The sequence below is a fragment of the Gorilla gorilla genome, chromosome 16 (genome assembly GCF_029281585.2).
Source record: "Gorilla gorilla gorilla isolate KB3781 chromosome 16, NHGRI_mGorGor1-v2.1_pri, whole genome shotgun sequence".
Lineage (NCBI taxonomy): Eukaryota > Metazoa > Chordata > Mammalia > Primates > Hominidae > Gorilla > Gorilla gorilla.
Window position 1 is genome coordinate 91109799 of NC_073240.2, and position 23240 is coordinate 91133038.

Below are 23240 nucleotides of genomic sequence, written 5' to 3' on the forward strand. Positions count from 1 at the left end.
TGCCCAGCAGATTTTTGTATTTTTAGTAGAGATGGGGTTTCACCACATTGGCCAGTCTGGTCTCAAACTCCTGACCTCAAGTGATTCACCCATCTCAGTCTCCCGAAGTGCTGGGATTACAGGCGTGAGCCACTGCGCCTGGCATGGCCCAGTTTTTAAATAAATAAAAACCAAAAGTCAATTGCACTGAAACTTGACAAAATGTTTAAAATGTTGAGGAAGAATATCAAAGAAAATTCTGAAACAGAATTATGAAGAAGAACTAGCTCTGCCAACTATGAAAACCTACTTTGAGGGTTCAAATTGTAATTATAGGAAGACTAACTGAAATATTATAAATAATTTAGGCACAAAATAATTTTAATATGTGATGTAGGAGTGGGAAGGAATTCAGTAAATACTATTAGGATAACTGGTTAGCAATTTGAAAATAAGTAGTTAGGTATAAAACCAGATAATAACCTAAACAGAAGAAAACGAAATTGAATAAGATCCAAAAATCTGTATTAGCTTAGAAGCAATAAAAATCACAAAACATCAACAGATATATAAAGTTTTTTTATAAAAAGAATTATTTAATGGAAAAATCATTGTTAAAATATGGCAAATGGTTATATTTAAAATGCAAATAACTGATAAACTAAAAAGATAACACTCCCCATCTCCCCAGTAGATAAATGGACAAAAGAACGAATAACAAAAGGAGAAATACAGCTAGGAAAAGGAAAAAATGTTTAAGCTCACTATAAGTGGGGGAAAGGCAAATTAAAATATATCAAATATTATTTCCATCTCATCAAAAATCATTTTAAAAATGTTTTCATACCCAATTCTCACAAGGGCAGCATAAAAATGGTTCTCCCCTACATTGCTGGTGAAATTATGGTTTAGAACAACCCTTTTGGGAAGCAATTTGGCAATATAACAAGAACTTTGCAAAAGATGTCTAGATTCTCAGTAATATGACTCCTGGGCATCTGTTCCTAAAGAAATAACCCAAAAATACAGTTAGAGGTGGGGAATTAAGCGAACTATATAATTTTCAACATTTTTGGAAACATTAATTCTGTTAGCCACACAGGGATCAATTTTAAATATCCAAAAGTTGGACCATGACAGAACTATCCAATGGTAGCAATCTTAAAAATAATGGTTACAGGTGGGCGTGGTGGCTCACGCCTGTAATCCCAGCAATTTGGGAGGCTGAGGCGGGAGGATCACTTGAGATCAGGAGTTCAAGAAAAGCCTGGCTGACATGGTGAAACCCCGTCTCTACTAAAAATACAAAAACTAGCCGGGCATGGTGGCGTGTGCCTGTAATCCCAGCTACTCGGGAGGCTAAGGCAGCAGAATAGCTTGAACCCGGGAGGCAGAGGTTGCGGTGGGCCAAGATCGCACCATTGCACTCCAGCTTGGGCAACAAGAGCAAAATTCCATCTCAAAAAAAAGAAGAAAGAAAAATGGTTACAAAGACTATGCAGCAATATGGAAAGTGATTATGTGTGGGCATAGTGTTACAACAACTGCGTACAAGCATTACAGATGTTTCAGAATTTGTCTAGCAGGTTTTCCAGTTTGTACCAGAAAACCCCTATGCAAGTTTACAAAAACCAAAACTATGTACACAAATTACATGCTAAAAAACCCAAACACTAAAAATTATGAACATGACTGAGTGAAACTATGAGTCTTTTTTTCCCCTTTAAATATATTTCCTAAATGCATTGCTATTTGTGGAGATTAGTTTAGTCCCTCAAAAAATTTTCCCATAATGTCCGGCACTGTGGCTCATGCCTGTAATCCCAGCACTTTGGGAGGCTGAGGGGGGTGGATCACCTGAGGTCAGGAGTTCGAGACCAGCCTAGCCAACATGGTGAAATCCCATCTCTACTAAAAATACAAAATTAGCTAGTCGTGGTGGCGCAGGCCTGTAATCCCAGCTCCTTGGGATTACAGTAATCCTCCTGCTGAGGCAGGAGAATCTCTTGAATCTGTGAGGTGGAGGTTGCAGTGAGCCGAGATTGAGCCATTGCACTCCAGCCTGGGCAACAAGAGTGAAATTCCATCTCAAAAAAAAAAGAAAGAAAAAAAAAAATTTCCCATATGAATGAAGCTCAGAGGATTTGCTTGGTTCTGTTTGAAGATACAAAATAACTGTAATTTCCATCATTAGGCCCATGGTGAAAGGCAAGCTGGAAACTGATGGAAGAAAAGAAATTCAGATGGGTAGAGGAAAGGGACCTCCCTCCAAGAAAAGAGTCCAGGCAAGGCAATGCAAGTGGGGGAGTGGCCTGCTCCGGGAACAGCCAGCCCCTCCATGGGACCAACACAGCCCTTCCCAAACTGTTTCTCACAACAGCTGTCCCATGAAATGCTCCTCACAGAAACGGGTTCTATGACCAAAGAAATGTGGGAAATACGTAATCATACCCTGTCCTGAAGAGTTACAGTAAATGTTAGTATAGTTAAAGCGCCAAGAAATCCTACAGAAATGTTTGAGTTTAACATTACGTTTGTTCCAACAAATTAGATCATAGAAACACCACCACTTTTTGTTTCTAGCCCTATTAACAACCTGTGGAAGATCCCTCAGGCTGGTCTGAAAGAATCGCCCCAGAGCTCTTAAGGAGGAAGCGAGCCGAGAAAGGAGGGTTGTGACATTGTGATGAGCTCTGAGTTGTATTAAGGAATTTGAACTTTTCATCTGGGGAGTAATAGGATCCAGTCTAGCTTCCAAAAGCTGCCCCTACCAGCCACATGGGGGCCCCTGAAAGCAGGGTTTCAGCCCTGCTGTAGTTCCTCAACTCTCCACAGGTGTATCTGGGAAGGCTTCTGCCCTGGCTGGGCCTGCCCTAATGCCTGAACCAGTCCTGACCAGGGCAGGAGGTATGGCAAAATCAGGGGCTTTGGCCTCACCATCTGCCCATGCAGATGCCTATGCCACAGCAGCTTCCTGTTTTCTCCCTTCCTAGTCCCTAGTCCTAGGGAATAGGATTTTACCTCAGTGTCCCTACCTGCTGAGCCAGGGACCCTATTCTTTTTTTTTTTTTCTTTTTTGAGACAGGGTCTCACTGTGTTGCCCAGGCTGGAGTGCAGTGGCAATCTCAGCTTACTGCAACCTCCACCTCCCAGGTTCAAGAAATTCTCATGCCTCAGCCTCCCAAGGTGCTGGAACTACAGGCATGTGCCACCATGTCCAGGTAATTTTTGTATTTTTTGGTAGAGACGGGGTTTCAATGTGTTGATCAGGCTAGTTTTGAACTCCTGACCTCAAGTGATCCGCCCACCTCAGCCTCCCACAGTGCTAAGATTACAGGCGTGAGCTACTGCACCCAGCCCTGGGGCCCTGTTCTTATCCTCAGCCCACTTGGTTTTCCCATCCCTAGGGAGCTAGTTTCAGTTCTCTATACTTCTTAGCCACAGGCTGGGCCCCTGCTAAACAGCAGGTCACCCAGAAACATAACATCACTACTTGTGCACCACAGCACTGCCACTCACCCAGAATCTGGGCATCATTCTTGATCCCTTCGTCTCCCCCCAGGTCCTGTTGATTTTGCCCCCTGAATGCCCCTCAAACCATTCTCTTCTTTCCATCTCCCCTGCCACTGCTATAGACCAGACCCCTCTAGCCTATCACCCAGGCAACTGCAGCAGTCTCCTAAAGGAGCAACTCGCCTCCAGCTGCTCAGCAGTCAAGTGACCTTTGAAACACAGATCAGATCTTCTCACTCTCCATGGGATCACTGGCTTCCAGAATGTTAAGGATAAAGTCCCCAATTCCTTAACATGCGTGAGGATGCCATGCCCAATCTCCAGCCTCATCTCAAACACAAGCCCCCATTCTCTGAGCTCCAGACACAATGGTCTTTCCCTTCCTGAAGCCCATCCAAGACACCCCGCCCTTTTTGTTGTTTTAGGACCTCTCCTATTGACACACTGGGCCTCCTTGTTTGGAATGGTGACCTGTCCATATAAGTTTGCCACACCCTTTGGACACAGTGCTTTAGACAGCAGGATGTCTAAAGACACTGGGTGACTCTACCCCCAGTCAGTGTCCCCAGCTATCCTTCTGCTCAACCACCTCCCTGGCCACCCCCATGGCTGAGGTCCCAGCATGGCCTGCCTGTGAGAAAGTCCCATTCAGACACAGAACACCAGTGAAGTGGCTACCACATCCTCTGGCCCCTGTTTCCAAGACCTTTCTGAAGGGCAAGGAAGCAGGGAATAGTGGAAGGAACATAAGGTTTGCTTTTGACAGCTCTGGGTTTGAATCCTGATTCTGCTACTCATTAGCTGTGTGACTCTGGGCAGGTTGCTTAACCTGTCTGAGACCCTTTTCCTGCTCTGTAATATGAATAGTCCGGTAGTTAAGAATGTGGGCTTTGAAATCTGAGTGCTTGGGTGTAAATTCCTCTTGCCACTGTATACTATCCTAGAGCTCTGAGCTTTAGTCTCATGAGAAAATGGGGATAATAATCAGTACCTCATGGACTGTTGTGACAAGTACGATATCGCAAGTGCTTAGCACAAGTATGAGTAATTATTATCATGGAAATCATCTAGCATTGTGTTCGACACATTAGGGGGACTCCATAATTATTAGTTCACCACCACCCTCTCTTTTCCCAAGTCAAGCAAGATCCACATGCCACCAAGTCCTGACGATATGGAGACTTCAATTCCAGGTCTCTTCACAGATCTGGGTGTGAGCATACTACCCAAAAGGCAGTGTTCATGAGCCAAGAGAAATGGCTTCCTTCTCATAGGAACATTGCTCAGCTGAAAGGCCCTTTACACCTGACAAGAACCCAGTAAGGGTGGAGGAATTCCTTTCTGAAGATTTACTCATTCATAAAAAGTTCTCCAGGTACAAAACAACAACAAAAAAGGTATTCTCAAAACTGTAGCCTGGCAGAGTGAGTCTGAGAGATGCGCACCAGCCAGCCACGCCTGGGAACGCTGTTGGCCTCTCTGGGAATGGCATCTACCCGGAAAGCAGCCAGGGATGTCAGATAACAGAAACCCCCGAGGTGGCATGGGAACATTTGAGGGAGTAAAGAACTGGCAACTCAAGGTGGGGGGAAGGTACAAGGGACACGGAGGCTTGAAGCAGGATAGTACAGGCTACAACACAGAGTGCTGAGGAAGGGGTGGGTGGGGAAGGAAAGCAGGAAACAATGAGAACGGAGGAAGAGCCCCGCTAACTTCTCTCAGCTGCTCTGCATTTAGACAAGGGATATTCCCCACTCTGCACCAATACCAGGTCCAGTTACTCTCAGGCTGTCCTAGGGTCTCTCCCACCACCTGCCTCTACAAACAAGGCTGCTATCCAGGGCCAGGGTCAACATGAGGCTGGGTGCGGTGGCTCACGCCTGTAATCCCAACACCTTGGGAGGTGGAGGTGGGTGGATCGCTTGAGTCCAGGAGTTTGAGATCAGCCTGGGCAACATAGTGAGACCTCCATCTCTAATTTTTTTTTAAAGGGTCATCATGTAATGTCTAGGAAGGCTAGACTCACATGCAGGGAGGGGCCCTCCGTGAGCCACAGCATGAGGCCCCACCACCAACACAGTGGTCATGGGTTTGGTTTTAGCAGAGCTTGTTCAAAGAGTATTCCAAGGTGGCTATGGGGAAGAACCAGGTAAGAATTGGCAGACTGTTCTCTCCAGCTCCAGAGTAGAAGTTCATGGAAGAAATGTTCCACAATGCTACAGAAGGTGCTGGTGCCCCCGGAGGCAGCCACGTCCCTCAGTCATCCTAGAGAAATCCAAGGGGTAAAGAGATGTGGAGACAGCACATGTCATAAACGTCACTGCAAGTTATCAGACAAACAAGGGTTCAATTGCGTGGTACCCGTGGGGCCCATGAGTGCTTGCCTGGGCGCCTCATTAGAGCTGGCCCGGCAGCTCCAACAGCTCTTGGACTGTTTTTCAGTCCAAGACTCGCTTTATGAAGACAAAAAGGAATCCAGACACTCTCATCTGCGTGCCCCTGCTTTCTCTGGCAAAAGACATCATCTCCATTACCTAGATAAATAGTGCATTTTTCTGTGACTTCTTTGCTTCAAATGTTCATTTTGAGGCCAGGTGTGGTGGCTCAAGCCCGTAATCCCAGCACTTTGGGAGCCTGAGGCAGGTGGATCACCCGAGGTCAGGAATTCGAGACCGCCAGCCCAACATGGAGAAACCTCGTCTCTACTAAAAATACAAAATTAGCCAGGCATGGTGGCGCATGCCTGTAATCCCAGCACTTTGGGAGGCTGAGGCAGGAGAATTGCTTGAACCTGGGAGGCAAAGGTTGCAGTGACCTGAGATGGCGCCATTGCACTCCAGCCTGGGCAATAAGAGTGAAACTCCGTCTCAAAAAAATAAAATAAAATAAAATAATAAATGTTCATTTTGGGGCCTTTTGACATCAATTCAAGTCTTTGGGTAAAATATACTTCAGAAAAACAACTGTGAACCTGGGCAACGTGGCAAAACCTCGTCTCTACAAAAAATAAAAAAATTAGCCAGGCGTGATGATGCATGCCTATAGTCCCAGCTACTTGGGAGGCTGAGGTGGGAGGATCATTTGAGCCCAGGAGTTCGAGGCTGCAGTGAGCCATGATCGTGCCACTGCACTCCAGCCTGGGCAACAGAATGAGACTCCATCTCCCAAAAAAAGAGAAAAGAAATGAAAAGAAAAGCAACTGTGAATAGGCTGAGGATCAATGTGGGGACTGACTCTCATCAAAAGAAAAACCAGTAAGGACCAGGTCAGCCATTCTCCAGACACTTCAGGCAAGGAGCCCAAACCAAAGGAGGAAAAACTACGCATTCAGTTGTTCAACTGCCTCAGCATGGTTAATGTATTCACTTGAAGTAGAAATGTTTTGAGACTTAATGACCATCATTAATATCCCTCTGCACCCCCTCCTTCCTACCACTTGGGAATCTTTGGGGAACAGTTAGGTTCAGAGCCACCTACAAGAAAGGTCCCAGGTTGTCATTCTTCATACCTTAGAGGAATTTTCCTGATGCTAACACATTCCCAGGTGTTTCACAGAATTCCACTAAAGCTGGGGGGTAAGATTCATCCTGTCGTCTTCTCATCCTATCCACAACCTCAACCAGTATGTACCATGCTCCTGCCAGGAGATACAACCGCACCAACACCAGGTACCTACCCACTCCTCATCCTCTGCCCCGTCCCCCTGCTCTCGGATCTCCGCTGCAGCCCCCTCCGAACACTTTTGGGCCATGATGTTGTCTGTCCAGGATGCCCCTGTCTTTCCATCACCAGTGAAATTACACTTGGTCACTGTTCCAGCCTCAAGTTTGGCCAATGAATCTGAAAGAAGAGATGAAATTGAATGTCCTCTGTCCCTGTGGCGGAAACATAGTGAGGGCTGGGCCCATTATGGTGGGGTCCCCTAGGCCTGGGTTAAACCACTGTTTTCTCCAGGCGTAGATGTGGTCAATGAGCCCCTGGGTGGGATCCCCAAGGTATGGTGGGGAGAGTCGCTCACAGGAACCATGGGATTGGGTGGCACCCGGGGATCCAGGCTGTCGAGCCTAATGGCCCTAGGGCACTTGTGCAGGGATTTAGGAGTAAATCTCAAGGGCTTGGTTGTGTCCCCATGGAGGCCAGCCCTTGCCTGCTCCCATGAGCTCTAGGCAGAAGGGAGGCCAAGAGCCCCCATGGGCCACACAGGAACAGTGGGCCACAGTGAGGGTTGCACTGCTCACCCAGGAAGGGACCATCGCCCCGAGTCTTCAGCCGTACCCCAGCCCCCAGCTCGAGTTCCATCGCCTCCATCTCTGACTCGGGCATCCAGAACGCCACTGTGTGGTCGGGGGTGAGGCTCTCTGTCAGCGCGAGCAGCTCTGGCTTGTTGACCAGCCCCTTCAGCGCCTCGGGCGTGAGCCTGTCAGTGTCCCCCTTGGCTTCCACCTCTGCAGGCACAGAGCGCAGGAGGGTCATTATCACTGTGGCAGCAAGCACTTCCAGAGGGCCTCTCAGGAGCCAGGTGAGGGCTGAGTGTTTCCAAGCTCAGTCACCCGGAGGCTGGGACTCAGTGCCCATTCTGCGAGTCCTCATCAAGGAACTCCACAGCAGAGGCGGACGGGCATGAGCTGGGGACAGGCAGCCTGGTGCAGATCTGGGCTCCACAATAACTTAGGCAAGTTACATCACCGCTCTGTACCCGAAAAATAGGATAAAATCAGAACCTACCTGACAGGACTGAAATGACATATAAAGGAAATAAAGCATGTAGCACAGCACCTGGCACATGGACCCCTAGGTAAGCATTCATATGTTTTCACTATTCCCATCTTACAGATGAGAAAACTAAGGCTTAGAGAAGTTCAGTAATTAGCTCAAGGTCACACAGTAGTAGAGGAGGCAGGATTCAAAGCACCCCAACATATTCCATCTTGAGACCCCGGTGGCCAGGCAGGGTTCTCTCCAGGCTCTCAGGGTCTACCTGGCTGGGGTGAGGTCTACTGGAACCAGGAGTAAACTCTGGTAGTCCCCCTCCTCTCTCCTGGCCCTGGCAGAGTTCATGGGCTAAGGGAGGAGTCCTAAATCCAGGTGCTGGATTAGGGAAGGGGCACTCCCGGACTGTGAAGTGGGCCCAGCCTCCCAGGGCTGGGTGTTCACAAGGCCACACCCCAGCACAGCAACCCCGGAGCTTGTCCCACAGGCTGCCTGCGCCACGCCAAGCCCAGGTGGCCGCACTTCACTGGAGAACATCCCAGCCAACCCATGAACACATTTCATGGAGCACATTCCATTCATGGTGTACAACCTCAGCCAACCTCTGCCAGGGATGCCTTCTGGGACTGCACAGGTGGCTGCTCCCACAGGACTGCTCCATCCTCCTCAGCCCTCTGCCCTGACACCCTCTAGACAGAGCATCTCACTTTCTTTGCAAGGTAGCAGAAGCCATCAAGTGGGGCCTCTCACTTCCCTGACCACTCACCTGTCAACTCTATTTTCTTTTTTTTTTTTTTGAGATGGAGTCTTGCTTTGTCACCCAGGCTGGAGTGCAGTGGTGCAATCTCGGCTCATTGCAACCTCTACCTCCTGAGTTTGAGCAATTCTCCTGCCTTAGCCTCCCGAGTAGATGGGATTACAGGCGTGTGCCACTACACCTGGCTAATTTTTGTATTTTTGTTAGAAACGGGGTTTCACCATGTTGGCCAGGCTGGTCTCAAACTCCTGACCTCAGGTAATCCACCCATCTCAGCCTCCCAAAGTGCTGGGATTACAGGCGTGAGCCACCACGCCCAGCCATCAACTCACTTCTGACCACACAAAACATCTCCTCTTTCCTTCTGTCTCAAAGGATAGGAGGCCTCTCCTCCTGCCTCAAGCCAGCTCCTCCATCTGGGCTGCAGACAGACCCCTTCCCCCCTCCTGAGGACCTGTCTCTCTCTCCCCACTCCTTGACCTTTCCTCAAGGCCTTCCTGCGTTCTGGCTTTGACACCTGCTGCTCCAGACCCCATGTACCCCCACCAGAGTCACCGGTGAGCTCTTAACCTGCAAACTTCTTGGATGCTCCATATCTCAGACCTAACTAACCCGTGGGCAGTGCCTGACCCCACTGCTAGCTCCTCACGCCTGTTCCCCTTGGCTTCGTGGGGCTTTAGAGACATGACACCTTCCCCATCCCTCGGACCTTTCAGTGGCTCCATCTCCTGCTCTTCCTTCTCCATCCACCTTCTATTGTTGCTATTTCCCAAGACAACCTCCTGGGCCCACTTCTTTTCTCCTCCTGGGTAACTTGGTCCACTTCCGTAGCTTCAATACTCTCGATGTGCTGCAGCCCAGTTCTCTCCCCAAGTTCTAGAACTGTCCTCCAAGGCCTCAGTAGACCTCTACCCAGCAGTGCTCCTGGCAACTCAAACTCAGTGTGTTCCAAACAGACCTCCTCCCCACAAACCTCTCGCCCCTCCATTTCCCCAAGTCTGGCACCCATGCCCAACCCCTGGCATCATCACGACTCCTTCCTCTTCCTCCCCAATAGCCAAGCCAACACTGAGGCCACTGTGCCTCCTCTAGCTTGAGCTCCTCCAGTCTCTGCACCCCCACTGACAGGTCCTTAATCCTGGCCTTCTTATCTCTGTCCTAGGTGACCCTAACAGCTTTTTCACAGGCATCACTGGGCTCCAGGCTATTTGCCTCCCTGGAGATTTTCAAACACAGACCTGATCACATCACCTGCCTACTTAAAACCTCACTACAGGGCTGCCCTGCATCCTCGGTTAGAGTTGAGCTGCTCAGTGCCCGCCCCTCCTGCTGCCTGCCCTGCATGGCTTCTCATACCTGGGTCAGGAACTCTTCAACTTCCAGGCATTGGGCACCCTCTGCCTCTCTGAAACACCCTGCAAATCCCTGGCACCTGGCTGACCTCTGCTTATCTTTCAGGATTCAGTCCTGTTATTCCCTGCTCCAGGGCATCCCCAGCCATGCCTGCCTGGGCTCAGCACCCTTCACGGGATCCAGGCCCGGGCCTGTCCATCTCCTCTACTGGACTGAGAACATTTCAAGTATACGACTGGGTCTTGTTCATCCCTGGACCCCTCAGCGTGTGGCACAAGGGCTGGCACATGATATAGATGGTCCCTAATGTTCAGAGAGTCAATGAGTAACTGAAGGTATGAATGAATAAAGTGATAGAGTCCCACTCAACCTCAAAACCTTCTCACCCAGGGGCAGACAGCAAACAGGCTCTACCAGAGACAAAATTAGAAAGAAGAAGAAGATCATGGAGGGCCTGCTATGGTTGGAATGTATCCCCCAAAATTCGTATGTTGACAGGAGGCTGAGGCAGGAGAATCGCTTGAGCCTGGGAGGCGGAGGTTGCAGTGAGCCAAGATTGAGCCACTGCACTCCAGCCTGGGGGACAGAGCCAGACTTTGTCTCAGACAGAAAAAGAAAAGGAAAAAAAAAAAAGTCAAACTCAGCTGCCTTTCCTCCACTGATGGAGTACAGACATAATGCCTAGAAGTAAAGTGGCCATCAAAAAGTATTATTATTATTATTATTATTATTACTATTTTTTTTTGAAACGGAGTCTCACTCTGTTGCCTAGGCTGGAGTGCAGTGGTGCAATCTTGGCTCACTGCACCTCCACCTCCTGGGTTCAAGTGATTCTCCTGCCTCAGCCTCCCAAATAGCTGGTATTACAGGTGCACGCCACCACGCCCAGCTAATTTTTGTATTTTTAGTAGAGATGGGGTTTCACCATGTTCGCCAGGCCGGTCTCGAACTCCTGACCTCAAGTGATCCACCCACCTCGGCCTCCCAAAGTGCTGGGATTATAGGCGTGAGCCACCACACTCACCCTAAAATTTTTTTAAAAAAGAAAAAAAATCACATGTTGAAACTTAATCACCAATGTGATAGTATTAAGAGGTGGGACCTTTAGGAGGTGAGTCATGGCATACGAGTGGGATGAGTGCTTTACAGAAGAGATTGAAGAGAGAGCCGCCTTGCCTTCTGCCATGTGAGGACTCAGCAAGAAGGCGCCGTCTCTGAAGCGCAAAGCAAGCCCTCACCGGACACCGAATCTGCTGGCACCCTGACCTTGGACTTCCCTGCCTCCAGAACTGTAAGCCAGACATTTCTGTTCTTAAGTAGGTGCAGTGGCACACACCTACAGTCCCAGCTATTCTGGAGGCTGAGGAGGGAGGATCACTTGAAGACTATAGTGTGCTATGATTGCACCTGAGAATAGCCACTACACTCCAGCCTGGGCTACATAGCAAAACCCAGCCACTAAAAATGCACAAAGAAACAAAAATTTTAAAAATTAAAAATAAAATAAACACATTTCTATTGTTAATAAATCACCCAGCCTAAGGTATTTTGTTATACAGCACGCATGGACTAAGACCCCAGAACCAAAAGAGGATTTGGGCAGTAAAACAGAGACCGCCTAGGGCCTGGCCTGGGCTCTGCACAAAGGCAGTTAGAGCCCAAAACCAGGTTTGTGGATGATTCTGCCAGATACAGGAAATGGCAGGAGGTGGGAAGGCCAGCCTGGCCCCTGGAATGGAGGGGAGGGAACGGGGATCCTCTGAGTAAATGGGAGGCAAGGCCAGGGGTGGATGTGGAAGCCTCAGGCCACATACAGGGCTTCAACGTCAAGCGGGCTGAAAAGACACTTTCCAGGGGCTAAGAAGCTCAGAAGACAAAGGCCGCCACACTGCAGGAGGGCCCTGAGGGAGAGAGGGAGGGCAGAGGATACCTACTGTAGGACGACATGAGGAAGCCCGTGTTCACCTTCCTGGTGGCGCTGAAGTTGGGCTCGATTTCATTTCCCTTGGCGTCGAATTTACGGCGATGGATGTGACTGGGCCGGATATACAGCACGTAGTAGCGCTCCTGGGGCCAGGCAGACAGAGAGTGAGGGGGCGGCTTCATCCCACAACACACACACTCTGGGCTCCGGCTGCAGCCCCGCCAACCTCACATCTACCCTAGAAGCCCACCTCAGCTCCAAAAGATGTTCAAGCTAGGCAGATGCTCCCCCTGCCCCCAAATATTTATGCATTCATGGGTTCACAAGAGCACCTGCCACATATAATGAGCCCTGCTAGAAGTTCCTAACAGGGCAAGCCCAGGGCTTCCACACAGCCAAAGACAAAAAGTATATATAGAAAACCATAACTTAGGCTGGGCACAGTGGCTCACGCCTGTAATCCCAGCACTTTGGGAGGCAGCGGCGAGTGGATCACGAGGTCAGGAGTTCGAGACCAGCCTGGCCAGCATGGTGAAACCCTGTCTCCATCAAAAATATAAAAAATTAGCCAGGTGTGGTGGCGTGTGCCTGTAATCCCAGCTACTCAGGAGGCTAAGGCAGGAGAATCGCTTGAGCCCAGGAGGCGGAGGTTGCTGTAAGCCGAGATCCTGCCACTGTACTCCAGCCGGGGAGACAGAATGAGACTACATCTCAAAAAAACAAAAACAAAACAAAACAAAACCATAACCCAAGACCGAGGACCCCAAATACCATGAAGCAGGAATGGGCACTGCCAAGGTGCAATGGAAAGGGCACTGAAAAGGAGCCCTGGGTGAGGGCAGCCACACTGCCCCTTCCAACAGCCTGGGACAAACCACTCAGTTTCCCCATCACATGGGGATAACGTGATGTCTGTGTTTAAGAATATTATGAGGGTTCAATGAGATAACAGAGGGGCAAGCACAGTGCCAAGCGTGAACTGTGCTATAAATGCTGTTTGCCAGTTGTTCAAGGCAGGTGGGTGAAATGCTCCCAGGGCCTGAAGAATAGGAGGCCACATCCTGGTAGAATCAAGAAAGATGACGTCTTGGAGGGTAGGGAGGTCTGCCAACTGTGGGAATAAGAAGCTGTAGGAAGAATATTAAAAGCCTGGGACAGTATAGGAAATAAAAGCCAAGAGGCCCTTGTGCATGTTTGAGCCACGCAGGGCACCTGGAGGCCTTCTGGGAGCCCAGGCTGGGAAAGCAAGTGGGCTTGGTTCAGGACAGGCCTTGAGTTGGCATTCAGAGTTTGGATTTTATTTGATGGACAAGGAATCCTGAAAGGTTTCTGAGCAGCAGTGAGACCCTCAGAGATGTATTTCTGGAAAGACATTTGTCCTGTTGGCAGCAGAGCAGGGATGAGTTCTGGGGACAGCCAGAAGGCAGGGGGACAGGTGCAAGGTTTTATCAGGACAGGCTGAGGGCCCATCTCAGGTAAGCAGCCATGGAAAGAGGAAGGGAAGGCAAGGGAGGGGGAGAAATGGGCAAGGGAGGAGCCCAGCAGGGCTTGGCATTGCTTACCTGGGGAGGAGACAGTGAGGGTTCCCAGCCTGGTGGCTGGGAGGGCAACTGCACCATCACCAGGAATGGAACTCAGAGGAGGCAAGTTTTAAAGGGGCTAGGAGAAGCCCCTGCCTGAGGGCAGATGAGGCAAGCAAGCCCCACATCAGCATGGAGACACTGCTGGGCTCTCCTGGGCAGGCTGGCTAGGGGCTCTGATGGGTGTTCCCACCTGCCCACTGTGTGCTAAGGAGGGGAGGGTGCAGCAAAATACCGCCTGACATGAAAATAGTGCTGAGCTGTTCTCGTGGGGTACAGGAGGGACATGCAGGCTCCATGTAGCACCAGGCCTCTGGCCCTACTGGAGGGGGCATTTTTAGAGACCAAGCTCAGTTATAGAGACCAAGGAGATAAGGTGGTCAGCACATCTAGGTGGGGCTATTTGAAGGGGGAGTGGAAAGTCAGCACTAGCTCTCAGAAAAAGACACAGCCTAGTCCTGGATGGTAAATGCCAGGTGTACCCACAGACACCTGAGATGGGGTGGTGATCCAGGGCATGACCCCAGGAGGCTGAGAGGGCAAAGGCAGCCAGGACATCAACATGGGAACTGAAGCCCCAGACACTGTCAGAGTTTACATTCAGGCAAGACTGGGGTTTAGGGCCTGGTCTGCCTTCTCAGCCATGACCCAGGCTCTTCTGGCAAGAACACAGGCCCTCCCACCTGTCTGCTGCTCAACACAGCCTTAAACTATTCTTCCAGCTGGTGGTCCCATTTGGCTATAAATCTCCTGACCTACTTCCCACTTGCTTTCTAAGCCCATCAAGAATCCCAACTCATGGCACTGGAAGGACCCAGCACAAGGAGATGCCACAGTGGATGATGACCGTGAAGTCAGTGCCCTCTAGCTAGCACCGAGGAAGCATCCTTACCTTCCTGCCATGAGCGTCCAAGATGCTGTGCCGAGATACATCGATCAGTTCTCCCTCCAGCAGGACACCATTTCCCCTGAGGATGAAAGGGAAAGAAAGGATAGCCAGTTTTGTCAGTCCTCAGCAAATCTCACCCATGTCTCCTATTTACCCAGCCCTGAGCAGGCTGGGTACTGAGCAGCTCCTTTCCCTGTGCTTCCTACATAGGGGTCTCCAAAGGGTCCCAAAGGCTGGGGCATTGCCCAGATGCCAGGAGGAACCTTGTCAGGCTGCCCTAAGATCAAGCTATGGCCCCCTCCTACAAGGTCACTGGGAGTTACTGGAACCAGAGCCTCAGTCTTATCTACAAAATGGGGAGGAAAACAGCTGCCTCACTCTGCTCCTCTGATGTTGACACAAGATCATGTGTGTGAAGGTGTTTTGTAAGCTATTAAGTGATTACTAAATACAAAAGATTTTACTTTTTTATTGGGCCAAATGTGAGGGTAGGTATCTAAGCTGCAATAAACTATTTTCCCTTTCCACCTGTTTTTAAACACTCTTATATTCCTTTTCTCATTCATATCCAGGTGGTCATTAACCCGAGGAAATGGTTATTACTGAGAGGTGAAGAAACCAAAACTCAGAAGTCTGAGACTAGTCCAAGATCACACGGTCCTTCACTGAGGGGAAGTGGACCCCTGGCTTCTCGACTCTGGTTTTCATAAAAGCAGAACGTGGAGGCTTCCTTTTTTGCATCCACAGAAATGGAGAAGCGTGGGACAGCTGAAGATGACAGTGGAATAGGGATGGGAGTGGGAAGTGAAAACTCTACCTAGCTGGTCTCTATCCAATTCTTCCCCACCCCCCGCAATTATTTTTCTAAATATTTAACTGACAAAAGACTGTATATATTCAAGGTGCACAACGTGATGATTTAAGTACACACTGTGTAATGATTACCACAGATTAATGAACACACCCACCAGACTCCATGCTGTACATTAGGTCCCCAGAAATTGTTTATTCTATAACTGAAAGTCTGTACCTTTGATCATTACCCCATCCCCATCCACTATCCCCTGGCAATCACTGTTCACTGTTCTACTGTTTCTTTTCTTTTGACACAGTCTTGCTCCATCGCCCAGGCTGGAGTGCAGTGGCACAATCTCGGCTCACTGCAACCTCCACCTCCCGGGTTCAAGCGATTCTCATGCCTCAGCCTCCCAAATAGCTGGGATTACAGGTACCTGCCACCACGCCCGACTAATTTTTGTATTTTTAGTAGAGACAGGGTTTCACCATTAGGCTGGTCTCAAACTCCAAACCTCAAGTGATCCACCCGCCTCGGCCTCCCAAAATGCTGGGATTACAGGCGTGAACCACAGCGCCTGGTCTGTTCTCCTGTTTCTATGGTTCAACGCTTTTATAGGTTCCATATACGAGATCACACAGTATTTGTCTTTCTGTGTCTGGCTTATTTCACTTAGCACAATTCTTCAGTGCAGTTGTAAATGGAATGGTCCGTTCGGCCTCATAACCCTGTGACGACAGGGCCTGGCCCTCCAAATCCTCCTCACCCAGGCAGGCCCTGCTCTGGACCAGCCCGCCCGCTGTTCCCGCCACAGCACGGCCACTGTCCCTTCTGGGGCAGGGCATGAGTCTTTGCAAAAGCAGTGCGGCAAGTAGCTGGAGTTCATAGTTACGCGGGTGGGGTGGGGCCGGAGGTCGGCGTGAGGCGAAGCACAGCCTTCGGAGACCTGTCTGGGGGTCGGGACCCTCTCTCGAGGGCAGACGGACAGGCGGGGAGCTTTAAGCCGATCTGTGTCATGGGGTCGCTGGGCGGGCGCGGCGACAGGGGCGCCGGGAGCGGCGGACTGGAGGGGCGGACTGAAGGCGGAGAGGCTGCTTTGGCAACCCCAGTTTTCCCCCACTCGCATCCCACCCCCCACCCCGATCCTGTTGCGGGGTTCAAGCTGGGAAAGGAGAGGCCGACCCGAGGCCGTGCGCCCAGGCCTACCCCTGGTGGGCGGCGGGGTCCCAGGCCCCTGGCAGCCGGACGCTCTGCACCGCCTTGTTCCGGAGCGCGCCGTCGTGGTAGATGCGGCTCATTCTCCCGACCGCCCGGGCACCCCAGCACAGAGCCGGCGCACTGGGCTGGGGGCGCGGCGCGGGAAGTGCTGCAGGACGCGCGGGGACCCGCGATTCCCAGCCGGTGGATCCGGGAATGGCGCGGCCCGGCCCTCAGGCGTTCCTCGGCGGGATTTAAAGGGACCGAGCTCCATTCCTGCACGCCAGGCCGCGCGCGGCAGGGGTTGGGCTTCCGGGAGGACCCTGGCTGGGGGCTTAGCACAGTGGGGCAGAAAGGCCATGCTTTTCTCTTGTCTCTCTCTCTTCCTCATTCCTAGAGGAAGATCCCTGCCCCAGCACACGCACAAAAGGGAAATTGAGGCCCCAAGATCCTATTATAGAAGATCCTTTGTAAGATCAGCCCGGGAAGGATGGGTTTCTGGGAAGCAGGAATGGAGAACAGCCACTGGGGAGGATTGGGTGGTCAGCTTAGAAGCTGTCCATTATGCCCCGCCCGCGGCCCTACAATGGCTGAGTCAGGCATCCCAGGGATCTGTGACGAGGGAGCTGGGGCATGGGTGTCAGATCAAAGACGCCTAAGTTTGAATCCCAGCTGTGAGCTTGGGCAAGCTCCTCAACCTCTCTGAGCCCATGCTTCTTCCTCTGTAAAATGGGGTCAGTATCAGGGGGATTGTAAAGTTTAATGAGCTCATCCTTTCTACAACATAGCATTGCCCTCCCTCCTTCTTCCCGCAAAGCTCCTGAACTCCTCCCTGGCCCCACAATGCCCTTTGCCCAAGTATGTCATAGTCCACAGGTGCATTTTCCAAGCCTGGTACGGAAGATTCTTCTGACCCTGGGATTGTTGAGGAATCTTTGTTCTTTTGTTTGGCTTCTTCGTGCCAGGCCTCGGGGCAGGTGGGCCCATTCAGGGAGGCCAGGTGTACCCCGGGAGAGGGGGCGGCATTTAAAGGGGGTGGTGGCCAGGCAGATGTCTAGGAGTCCAGCATGAGCTGTCAATGTTGGAAGAAGCAAGCACCCTCTCCCTTCCCTGCTACACACACACACACACACACACACACACACACAATGACTTTCTTGGGTCCTAGGCACTTTTGTTTTCAAGGGACCCTTTCTCCATTAAAAATTTTTTAAAAAATTATTATCTTACCACTGGGTTGGCATAAAGATGAATATATGAATTTTATATATTTTATTTCTTTTTTTTTTTTTTTTTGAGACAGAGTCTTCCTATGTTGCCCAGGCTGGAGTGCAGTGGTGAATCTTGGCTCACTGTAACCTCTGCCTCCCAGGTTCTAGTGATTCTCCTGCCTCAGCCTCCTGAGTAGCTGGGATTACAGGCACTCACCACCACACCCGACTAATTTTTGTATTTTTAGTAGAGATGGGGTTTCACCATGTTGGCCAGGCTGGTCTCAAACTCCTGACTTCATCTCACCACCTGCCTCTGCCTCCCAAAGTGCTAGGATTACAGGCCTGAGCCACTGCTCCCAGTCTAAAGTATTTTCTTCAACCTAAACATATATATATTTTTTCTGCATCCAATCATCCATTACTACACATATTTTTAGGAAGAAAGAACACCTGTAGTCCCAGCTACTCAGAAGGCTGAAGTGGGAGGATCACTTGAGCCCAGGAGTTTGAGTCCAGCCTAGGCAACATAGCGAAACCCTGTCTATTAAAAAAAATTAGTGAAATTAAATTTAAATTTCAAAAGAATAAAAACATTTTGTGGACCGCTAAAAGTATGATGGGCCTAATGGATGAGTCAGCCCCACTCCTAGCTGGCCTACCTGGCTGCCCAGTGTATGTCTGAGAAGGAAAAACATAGAAAAGCCCTACTGGTTTTTCTCAGGTTTGTCAAAGATCAGATAGTTGTAGATATGCGGTGTTATTTCTGAGGGCTCTGTTCTGTTCCATTGATCTATATCTCTGTTTTGGTACCAGTACCATGCTGTTTTGGTTACTGTAGCCTTGTAGTATAGTTTGAAGTCAGGTAGTGTGATGCCTCCTATACCTAATGCTAGATGACGAGTTAGTGGGTGCAGCGCACCAGCATGGCACATGTATACATATGTAACTAACCTGCACAATGTGCACATGTACCCTAAAACTTAAAGTATAATAAAATAAAAAATAAAAAAAAAAGAAAGGCCCTACTGGAAAGCCCCTCTGGGTAGAACTGTCCTTTGGCCCTCTCTGCTCAAAACCCTCCAGCTGCTCACAGCCACCTGGCTGGCATGTCTTCCTCCTCTTTCCCTTTTCTGTGTCATGTTCCCTCTCACTGTGGCTCCAACTACACAGCCATCCATGGTAGCCACTAGCCACATGTGGCTACTTAAATTTAGATTCTAACTGATTAAACCTAAATTAAATGTAAAACTCAATTCCTCACTTTCACTAGCCACACTTTTAAGTGCTCAATAGCAACGTGTGTTTAGTAACTACAAGACACATAACATTTCTTCGTTGCAGAAAGTTGTATTGGACAGGGCTGCTCTAAATCCTCTCAGGAAGAGTCATCTGCTTATTAGGCTCTGCAACTTCACCCCATCGGCACAATCTGCAGGCCAGGCACCAGCAAGACAGAGGAACCCAAAAGAACAAAAGGAAAATTTTTGGAAAGGTTTTGACATTTATTTCCTAAAAAGCATCAATCATCATGGGAAAAAACCCCAGAATTTTGTTGGACTTTCTTACACGTATTTTGCAGTTTAATAATGTCTCTATATTAAATTATAAACCACAAGGTACCATGGAGACAGTATCAAGTTATCTTCGATTAACACCATTCAACATTTGATTCCTACACTAATTCCCCTTGCTTTGTGTTCCTCCTCATCATCAAACTTTCCAAAATGTCCAGTTTTTTGTTGTTGTTTGTTTTCTTGAGGCAGAGTCTCACTCTGTCACCCAGGCTAGAGTGCAGTGGTGCAATCTTGGTTCACTGCAACCTCTGCAATTCTCCCACCTCAGCCTCCCAAGTCGCTGGGATTGCAAGCGTGCACCACCACGCACAGCTAAAATTTTTTTTTTTTTTTTTGAGATGGAGTCTTGCTCTGTCACCAGGCTGGAATGCAATGGCGCAATCTCGGCTCACTGCAACCTCCGCCTCCTGGGTTCAAGCGATTCTTGTGCCTCAGCCTCTCGAGTAGCTGGGATCACAGGCATGTGCCACCATGCCCCGCTAATTTTTGTATTTGTAGTAGAGACGAGATTTCACCATGTTGGCCAGGATGGTCTCGATCTCCTGACCTCAGGTGATCCGCCTGCCTCAGCCTCCCAAAGTGCTGGGATTACAGGCGTGAGCCAGGGTGCCCGGCCCTCTTTTTTTTTTAATTGTTAGCAGAAGCAAATTTACAGCTATAGACACCAAAACTTTGGGCCTCTCAGTTCCATGAGCCCCTATTGAGGCCAGTGTTGGAAGGTTCTCATAATGTGTTCACACGGGCATCCGCTTTTGTAAAATTTTCATAGATAAGGCAATTTTGCTTCAAGCAGAGACTACTTTTTTGCTCAGAATTCTCTTTTGCCTCATGTCAAGTGATGGTGGTGTAAAATACGAATGAGGGGAAACTGACATGGAATACATTTAGTTTGGGTTTAGTGGAATACATTTATGTGGTCTGTACTCTTCTCCACCTATAATTAAATTATAGCCAGCCATCCTGGTGTAGAAATATCCTACCTCCCTCTGTGCCAACTCATCTGGCACAGAGCACAAAGTGGGTGACATGAAGGAGCAGGGCTGGAGGTCACATCACAGTAGAAATGTGCCCTACAGTGCCTGGCACTGAGACTTTGTGGGTGCTGGAGAAGGAATGAAGTGTGAATCATAATGGGCCAGAAGCTGGTGTGTAGTAGAAAATTCTCTGGGCCGGGCGCAGTGGCTCACGCCTGTAATCCCAGCACTTTTGGGAGGTCGAGGTGGGCGGATCACTTGAGGTTGGGAGTTCGAGACCAGCCTGCCCAACATGGTGAAACCCTGTCTTTACTAAAAATACAAAAATTAGCCAGATGTCATGGTGCACGCCTGTAATCCCAGCTACTCGGGAGGCTGAGGCATGAGAATGGCTTGAATCTGGGGAGACAGAGGTTGCAGTAAGCTGAGATCGCACCCTGCACTCCAGCCTGGGGCACAGAGTGAGTCTCTGTCTCAAAAAAAAAAAAAAAAAGAAAAGAAAAAAAGAAAAGAAAATTCTTCCAGTTATCAGACAGATGAAATTATAAGCAGAAGATTCTCCTTAACTGTAGTCAAAATCAAAGTTCTCTCAGGAATGTCTTCCCTAAAGCTGTGCATGTAATTATATACATACCAACCATTTTTCTCCCTGTCTTTTGATGGGCATCGGGCAAAATCAAATTTATCAGGATTCCTGTGTAGGACACAAATGTCTAGCAGTAAAACAAACAGAAAGTGCATTTGTGTGTGGAGTCTTAGACTGTATGCATCATATCGCATCTTAGCATATCTGACACATCTTGTCCTGACAAAGTCTGGTGGTTCCAGAAGAAATAGCATGCCAAATTGCCACCAAGGCAGTGAAAAAAAAGCCTGAAGAAATTACATACACACCACAGAGCGAAAGAAAAACAAAGAAATCGCTCAAGAGAGAAAGCATAACATGATGCCAGAATGAAGACCAAACCTATCCATCACATCACACCAATAAATGCAAATGGAGTAAGCCTAGTTTGGAAAGAAAATCTATGATATGCCTTTAGATCAGACATCTATTTCTTTTCTTTTCTTTTCTTTTCTTTCTGAGACAGAGTATTGCTCTGTCTCCCAGGCTGGAGTGCAGTGGTGTGATCTCAGCTCACTGCAACCTCCACCTCGCAGGTTCAAGCAATTCTCCTGCCTCAGCCTCCCAATAGCTAGGTTCAAGCAATTCTGCCTCAGCCTCCCAAGCAGCTAGGATTACAGGCGTGCATCACCACACCCAGCTCATTTTTGTATTTTTAGTAGGGACAGGGTTTCACCATGTTGGCCAGGCTGGTATCAAACTCCTGACCTCAGGTGATCCACCCGCCTCAGCCTCTCAAAGTGCTGGGATTACAGGAATGAGCCACCATGCCTGGCCTAGATCAAACATCTCTTAATGCCATTCAGAGCCTCGTGGCCTCACATTCTTCCCAGGCCTTTGACCTATTCTGTCCTCACCTCTCTGTAGTGATCAGTTCTGCCTAGGGCCCCACTGATTTCACGTGGAAACAATCCCTCATGACAGCAATATCAGCATTGTTACTAGTGGTAAGTGGTTCATGATAACCCTTGGCATGAAGTGGCATCAAAATTATTAAGGTTTTCACCTGTAGTTAATTGGGGGTGAGCTGTAGGTGGAGAGTGAAATTGGGCAGGTAAACGGGGCATCTGTGGCATTTGATTGGTATGGAGCAATGATCATTATAAGAAATGTTGAGTAGGCTAGCTTTTATTCGGCCAGGTGTGGTGACTCATGCCTGTAATCCCAGTGCTTTGGGAGGTCAAGGAGGTAGGATCACTTGAGGCCAGGAATTCAAGACCAACCCACGCACCATAGTAAGACCTTGTCTCTACAAAATTTATTTATTTATTTATTTAGCCATGCAACAAAAACCTTTAGTAACATTTTGAACACTTTTAGCTTTATTGAAACTGGTAATTTTACAAAAAAGTTTTTTTTAATTAGCTGGGTATGGTGAAATATCCCTGTAGTTCTAGCTACTCAGGAGGCTGAGGTGGGTTTCGAGACCACTCTAGCCCAAGAGTTTGAGGCTGCAGTAAGCTGTGATTGCACCATGGCACTCCAGTCTGGGCAGCAGAGTGAGACTCTGCATCAAAAAAATAAAGAAAAGAAATGTAGGCTAGACCAGCTTTTATTAACAGCATTGAAACCTTACAAAAAAGAAAATGATAGTCTCAGGATAGCTAGCAGCCAACTTTAGACATGTACAAGCCATGGGGAGGCCGGGTGTGGGGACAGGATACAATCATTTTAGAAAATTTTTTTTTTTTTTTTTTTTTGCAGGAGACCAGAGCCTTATTATTTATTACTCAAATCAGTTTCTAGAAAACTGTTTTGGTATCTATGAAAACTGAACATATGCAAACCTTATGAGCCAGCTATTCCACTCCCAGGTATACAACCAATAGAAACATTTACATATGTGCACCAAGAGATATAGACAAGGCCAGGTGCAGTGGCTCACACCTGTAATCCCAACACACAAGGTGGGAGAATCCTTTGAGCTCAGAAGTTTGAGACCAGCCTGGGGAACATGGTGAAATCTAGTCTCTACTAAAAATAAAAGAAATTGGCTGGGCCTGGTAGATTATCCCTGTAGTCCCACCTACTTAGGAGGCTGGGACAGGAGGACCCCGAGCCAGTGAAATGGAGGCTGCAGTGAGCTCTGGTTGCATCACTACACTCCCGTCTGGGTGACAGAGCAAGACCAAATCTCAAAAAAAAGGAGGAGGAT

The 23240-nt window shown here is 48.9% G+C and overlaps 1 protein-coding gene and 1 non-coding gene across 2 annotated transcripts; one reads left to right on the plus strand and one right to left on the minus strand.

Annotated features, from left to right (window-relative positions):
• Positions 1-482: 482 nt before the first annotated feature.
• Positions 483-16981, minus strand: ARPIN (actin related protein 2/3 complex inhibitor). Its single transcript, XM_004056753.5, has 6 exons — positions 16708-16981; positions 14709-14784; positions 12247-12379; positions 7731-7937; positions 7169-7332; positions 483-5757 (listed from the first exon to the last, which is right to left on the minus strand). The coding sequence occupies exons 1-6, from the start codon at positions 16797-16799 to the stop codon at positions 5749-5751; spliced, it is 681 nt and encodes a 226-aa protein (XP_004056801.3). The 5' UTR covers positions 16800-16981; the 3' UTR covers positions 483-5748.
• On the plus strand, positions 1532-1593 carry LOC115930867 (U7 small nuclear RNA). Its single transcript, XR_004067461.1, has one exon. It is a non-coding gene; the product is annotated as a U7 small nuclear RNA (small nuclear RNA).
• Positions 16982-23240: the final 6259 nt, after the last annotated feature.